The sequence below is a fragment of the Engraulis encrasicolus genome, chromosome 3, assembly GCF_034702125.1.
Source record: "Engraulis encrasicolus isolate BLACKSEA-1 chromosome 3, IST_EnEncr_1.0, whole genome shotgun sequence".
NCBI lineage: Eukaryota > Metazoa > Chordata > Actinopteri > Clupeiformes > Engraulidae > Engraulis > Engraulis encrasicolus.
In genome coordinates, this window is record NC_085859.1 from 36261675 (window position 1) to 36269174 (window position 7500).

General features: G+C 42.4%; 1 protein-coding gene across 1 annotated transcript in view; it reads left to right on the plus strand.

Moving 5' to 3' along the window:
- Positions 1–7500, plus strand: part of LOC134446056 (regulator of G-protein signaling 3-like) — a 42497-nt gene that overhangs the window by 21457 nt on the left and 13540 nt on the right. Inside the window, exon 8 of the mRNA XM_063195292.1 lies at positions 405–516. Within this exon, the coding sequence (XP_063051362.1) occupies positions 405–516 (112 nt within the window). The remainder of the gene's footprint in view (positions 1–404; positions 517–7500) is intronic.

Below are 7500 nucleotides of genomic sequence, written 5' to 3' on the forward strand. Positions count from 1 at the left end.
AAGTGGTCTTCATTTTTTCTCATCAGAGGTCTTTTACGGTTTTATAAAGTATTAAATGTGGTTATAAAAAATGTGCAGGTACCGTGCCCCAGCTCTATTCATCTGTGCATATCTTATAAGCTTAATAATAATATTAATAACAATAATAGTATTAGCAAACATTTTATAGCAAATATTCATACAAAGCATGTAGCTCAAAGTAATCTAAAAACAGTAGAATTTTAAAAGCAGCAATTGTCCGATGATGGAGTTTTTGTACATGACTGTTTGCAGGATGCTCTGTTCCTTAGTACTTACATTATTTTGTATATTATTGATGTATTATTTTCATCCTCTAATTCAATAGTTTTCTTACAAACTTTTTTCTCTGCATGCGTGCGTGCGTGTTATGTCTCCCTCTGCAGGCTACTGTGTTTATCTACACTGACCTGATGCTGTTGACCCGTGAGGATGAACCGGGCCGCTGCAACGTGCTCCAGAGCCCCCTCTACCTGCACCATCTGAAACTGCAGGATGGTGAGTGCTGACATTACATCACATTTTACCTTATAGGCTATGAGCCGAGGGGTCGACCGGTGCCATCTGGGGGGAGGAATGCTACCAATGTTTTTTGGCAAGGTATATCCCCCCACTAGTTGAAAAAGCTTGATAGCAGTCATGGGGTGGTAGCGAAATCACTTTTTTCAGCTCTTGAAGTTACTACCCCCCTATAATAAATACTGTTTTTTAATATCGGCTGTGTATGTAGTTATGGCTTATGTTGGGGGTATTGCCAATATTCTATACCATCGTGCTTGTTATCACTGGAAAGGGGACCTTTCAGGCTTTCATTTAAGCCCATTATTGAATCTGTCTGACATACACAGAAGCCACAGCACGTCATTAAACCAGAAATAGCTCCCATTTTCACACAAATTGTGCCTAAACTGTGCACTTTCGTTTACATCTGTGACATGAAAGAACACCAAGGACACCAAAGTTAACAACCTCAATACTCAGGGCACTCTGCCGATTCAGAAAATGTATAATATGCCCATGCTATCATTTACTATATGTTTGTGAGAGCCTTAAATGTCACTTGTGCAACCAGCAAAATTGTCTTCAAAATAGGACCCAAGACAATGGCCTAATACAATGCCCGGTATCACTTTACTTAAACAAACTTTGTTTATACTGTAGTTCATATGTGAATGTACATTACATTCACAAGTTGTTAAAGTATTCAATTATTGTAGTGCAGTGTTTCTCAAAGTGGGGCGGAAGCCCCCCTAGGGGGCGCGGAGGTATTGGAGGGGGGTGCGCGTGAAGTCAGAAGGTTTTTCTTTTTTAATACTTTTCTGCTTTGCCATTAAGTCAACACATTCCCTTTACAATCACAATATATTTATTAATTTATTCACTAATATTTAGAGAACATCATAGGCCATACTGTACGTCTATATCAGGCTCTAATAAACTTTACGGCGGCCTATTTATTTGTATTTTCGTAACCATTTTGCTCGAGGGGGGCGCAGACAGACACCCTTCCTCTGAAGGGGGGGAATGGCACGAAAAGTTTGAGAAACACTGTTGTAGTGTATGTGAAGAAATGCAATCTAAACGGTAGGCCCTGGAATGATAGGGCATTGGGTAACACCAGTCAGATATGGTATCTCATTAACAGAATTTAGATAAATGTTCATATACAACATTTTATACAGGCTATTTCATAAACAAATAGACTGAGACCCTATACAAGGGGTTGCAAGCCAATAAAGTAACATGTTGCAAAGACAATATGTTTAATGAAAGAATAGTTTCATGTAGATTTATATTATTTCTTCGTCAGTACTCTTCATCTTCCCATGTCATCCCCTTCATCTGAACTGTCTATGGTTGCCTGGTTTCCGCACACTCTCAGTTTACACATGTCTGTGCACCTGAGGCCATTTACCAGACAAACACAATGATGGCTAGAGCATTTTGTAGTGCAGTTGCAAGAAAGAAGGTCCAGGACAACTTGGGGTATTGTCAATATTCTGGAAAGGGGACCTTTCATTCTTTCATTCTGACATTCACAGAGGTCATTAAACCAGTAATTTCTCGGCCTTATCGTGGCCTAATGGTAGGACACTGGTCTACTACGCGGCTGACCCGGGTTCGATTCTGAACTGTGCCCTTTGCCAACCCTCCCCCATCTCTCCCTCCCAACTTGCTTCCTGTCACCTCCTTCACTGTCCTGTGTCATATATACAAAAAATAAAGGCTTGAAAAGCTCCCCCAAAATACTTAAATGATCACTCCTGCCAATTTCAATATGCTGTTGTATTGCTCACATTACCCTTGACTTGTCAGTACCAGGAGATGCTGCATGCTGCTATTCTAATGGGGGCAGATTTTGTTTACATTTTAAAAAATCTTAACATGGGCCTACTCCAAATATTTTCCCAAAAGGTAACACCTGCCCCCATTACAATGACCAGGATCTTGGAAAAGGCTGAAAAAAAAATATCAGGTACTGACAAGTCCAGGGTAGTGTGAGCATTACATGCATGTTGAAATTGGCTGGCGGTATCCTTTAAACCAGTAATGTCTCACAAATTCCACCTCAACTGTATGATTTATGTCAGTGTTTCCCAACCAGGGGTACGTGTACCACTAGGGGTACGCGAGCACACCTCAGGGGGTACGCGGAAAAATGTAATAATAGCAAATTTATTGAGTACACATTGGGATAGAGGAACAGAGCATGTGTGAGGGCGAGGGGGTACTCATCATATGACAAAATGGCTTAGGGGGTACGCAGGACAAAAAAGGTTGGGAAGCACTGATTTATGTTGTCCCTATACCATGGGAAAACATCAGGGTCACAAAACCGAATGATTTTAAAAATCTAGGCATGCTGTTGATTCAGAAAATGTATAATGTACCCATACAATATTTGCAGGAGCCTTTAAAAGGCTGTAATGATCCTCTAGGCCCTAATGACCTATTTTCTGACCAATTCTGTACTCCTTACAGACATGCATACACATGTTGGATAACAAGAAAAATGAATGAATATATGTATGTATACATAGTGTATATACATACAGTATGAATGTATGTGCATAAGAATGTCTAAATCCGCTTTGAAATGTTGTCAGTAAATGATCAAATTGCACATACAGCACTGCTTAATAATAGACCTATTGTCCGGCCAGACATTTCACAGATTTCTGACCAAAAGCTTATTGAAAGACATTGAAAAATATTGCCCAAAATTCAATATGGTAGCCCTTCCCCAAATGATTATTTCAAAGGCTAAATTTTTGCCATACAGAAAAGGTGTGTGTGTGTGCGTGTGTGTGTGTGTGTGTGTGTGTGTGTGTGTGTGTGTGTGTGTGTGTGTGTGTGTGTGTGTGTGTGTGTGTGTGTGTGTGTGTGTGTGTGTGTGTGTGTGTGTGTGCGTGCGTGCGCGAGCAGAAGAAATTCAAACTTTATGCCATTTGAAATTTGTGTCAAAAATTTCCCAAAATGGATGACTTTCATGCGTTTTTCTCAATACTGTGGGGCCATAATATACTACATAGTAGATTACTTTTTTCAGCACTTTTCTGTTATATTCTCTTACAGATATTTTACCAAAGGTTGACTAAACAAACAAAAAATAAGTTTGATTTCACTTCCTTGAAGCAGAGAATGGTCCTCCTACAGTGGTCAAATGGCACATAGACAGTCAACTGCTGAAATAATGAGCATGGTTCCCTTTTTAGCACAATTATTTCCTATTGCCTAATGGACAAATGTATTCATTCATTCATTCATTCATTCATTCATTCATTCATTCATTCATTCATTCATTCATTCATTCATTCATTATTTCTTTCTTTCTTTCTTTCTTTTTTTCTTTCATTTGATTAGGACAATACACACTAATCAATAGATCAGTTAAAAAAACATCAATATAAATATGTTGGTATTTCCATAGTTGCCAAATGTCATCCGTAGTCCTAAGGCAGGTACCCATAATAAAAAAAACAATACTGCATTACAGAAGACATGACATTTTACCACAAACACCAAATATATACAGAGTAAAACAATGTTCATACTATTAATTAATAGTCTGGTTTGTTTTCAGCCACTGTTTACAGGTCATTTTGAAGATGCTGATGTTGTCACATAGTCTGGCCGTGCCAAACCCCTCGGGGCATCTAGATTTCTAGGCTAGTTGTCACACAGTCCGATATGAGCATGGCTGAACAATAGAAGGTGAATTTCGATTTTGCCACCTTGACATATCCTAAAGAAAGTGGTCAAAAATTGCTCAACTAAATATACACAACACTGCTGAAACTAGGGCATCTCAAATTCCCTCCAACATTTAATATGGGAGACATTTCTGAAACTATTCCAAATATTTTCAAACATTTATCCACCCTTAAGGGCGGGTTATACTTCTTACCCCCACTTGCTCTACATTATCTCACCCCCACTCCCCTCCCCACCCTACAGTGTCTTCCCCAACCCCCCTCACTTATCTCCCCAGCCCCCCTCACTTTCCTTTAAGCCCCCCCCCCACTCACCTACCCCCACTACACCCCTTGCCCCCCAGTCCACAGTGCCCCCCTCACCTACCCCCACTACCCCCCTTGCCCCCCCCCACTCCACAGTGCCCCCCCAGTCACCTCCCCCCACTCAACAGTGCCCTCCATTCACTTACCTCCATTACCCTGGCCTTGCCCCCCAACCAACAGTGCCCCCCCCTCAATTGCCCCCACTCACCTCACCCCTACGTCTCCCCCTTGCAGCTACCCCCCAACTCTACATCTACATACAGTGCCTCCCCATGCCCCCGCTCATCTCTTTTATCTCCTTACGTCTTATGTCTCCTTACATTTCCTCACGTCTATAAAGAGATAGGACAGAATTGGACTTAAAATATGTCATATTAATGATCATTATGGCCTTTTGTAAGGCTCTCACAATACACTGTATGGGTATATCATACATTGTCTGAATTAGCAGAGTGCCTTGAGTATTAAATGGTTGGGGTTTGTGTCCTTGATGTTTTCCCATGGTTCACAGCACGTAGGGACTAAAGAAAGCCAGTTTAAGCGACATTTGTTATTATTATTTCTGGTTTAATGAAGTGCTGTGACCTCTGAGTATGTCAGATAGATTTAGTAATGATCTTAAATGAAGGCCTAGTGCCAAGCAGTGATGCCAAGCAGAAACTTTGGAAGGAAAAAGGCCCAATATTTCCAACAGATGACATGCATGTATTGGCTATTATTTTGAAGACTTTTGCTGGTTGCACAAGTCAAATTTAACGCTCTCACAAACGCATACAAAATAATTGTATGGGCATATTATACATTTTCTGAATCAGCAGACTCCAAAGAGTATTGAGGTTGTCCAATTTTGTGTCCTTGGTGTTCTTTCACGCCACAGAGATAAACGAAAGCAGACAGTTTAGCCAAGAGTTGTTGGAAAATGTGAGCTATGTCTGATTTAATGAAGTGCTGTGACCTCTGTGTTTGTCAGACAGATTCACCAATGGGCTTAAATGAAAGCCTGAAAGGTCCCCTTTCCAGTAATACCAGGCACCATGGTATAGAATATTGGCAATACCCCAAAAATGAGCCTAAACTAGACATGCATCCGAATTCAAAAATGGAATTTAATAGAGGGGGGGTAGTCACTTCAAGAGCCGAAAAAAGGGGTTTCGCTACCACCCCGTGACTGCTATCAGGCTTTTTCTAGTAGTGGGGGGATATACCTTACCAAAAAAAAATGTTAGCGTTCCTCCCCCCAGATGGCACCGATAGCCAAAATTTGGGGCTGTAGCTCAAGGCCTATTACATTTAGCAGATGCTCTTACACTTCAGCTTGGCTGAAGGCGTGAGGTGTTTAGGATCAACTGGGTCATTCTATTGGACGAAGTAATTAACCTTTGGCTAAGGCCTGCCCTAGAAGGTTAGGTTGGTTGAGTGGCCAAGAGGTCAGACAAAGGTCTGACAGTTTTGGACAGACAGTACTGCATTGAATTGGTTGACAATTGTGTCTGAGGTGTTTGCATCAAAGTTTCCCCGCGAGGTATTAGGAGGTGATCGCTTTTCCTCCTTCCTTGAGACTGCATTTTACTTACTGATATGGTATGAATTGTGTATTACTTAATAGTATGGTATGTAAACCTGGAACCTTGTACAATCCAAACCTGGAACTTTCTGCCAACAACTCCTTGACTACTCGTTCACACAAGCCATAGATTCCCACACCAAATAATACACTAATATACACTAAACACACACATACTGTACATGTTCATGCACACGAAGACACAGAGCATACACACATGGACATACGTACACTACGTGTCCATACAGTGACCGAGAGAAAGAACAGGTGCGTGGGTGACCTATTGAGGGCTTTTGTTGACACAAAGCCGCAAAACGATTTTTTAAAAACCCTCCTTAGCTCATCATGGCAAGATGCTCACATCTGCAAAAGCACATCATATCCCGGTCAAACAGTATTCAAATTCTTGATTAAGCCACTTAAGCCATCAAGATGGCGGCGCCCTGTGCGGCTGCGGCATTGTCAGCTCCCGATAGCGATGTGCATTATTTAAACTGCACATTGATGACTGGTCAAGCAATTTCAAACATCTGTGCTAACCCTGTTACATAGACAATAAAGTACAATAAAGTACACTTGACTTGACTTCATGATTTAGGGAGACCATGGATTTCCTTCACCTCCCCCTCCCACCCTGCCTGGAGACTCTGTGTCTCAGCCTCATCTGCTCATTGCTCTCTCTCTGCTCACTAAGGCATAGACAGATTAGACAGTTATAGTTCCAGCCTCAGGCCGGCAAGCACGGCAGCGTTGCAGCATCCATATTTGATGGTGCGTGGGGAGGGAAGGGCCACTTTGAACCAACACCTTCTTAGTCTTGCACACGCGGCTGCACAGAGGCCAGCAGCTGGAGGCTACAGAGGCCAGCAGCACATACAGTACAGTAACAGGACCCGGGCCAGCATCGGGCCAGCATCGGGCCAGGTCCAAGCCAAAGTTATCTACTACTGACAGGGTAGATTAAAAAACACACCCTAGGGTTAAACACTGACACATATAAGATATACACGCATGTACGCCTGCACACACACACACACACACACACGCACACAGCCTCTTACAGTGACAAGGACATCAGCAAATGAAGTCACCAGTTGCTGTGTGAGGGCGCGTGTGCGTGCGTGCGTACGTGCATGTGTGTGTGCCAGTGTTTAACCCCATTGGCTGTGTGAACTGTGTCTATGTGTGCGTGTGTGTGTGTGTGAGTGAGTGTGTGTGTGTGTGTGTGTGTGTGTGTGTGTGTGTGTGTGTGTGTGTGTGTGCGCGTGTGTGTGCTGTATGTGTGCCAGTATTTAACCCTATTGGCTGTGTGTGAGTGAGTGTGTGTGAGTGTTGATATATGGGCCAGTGTGGAGCCCCAGTGGCTGTGTAGATTGCGTGCTGACTAGCTCCGTGCCC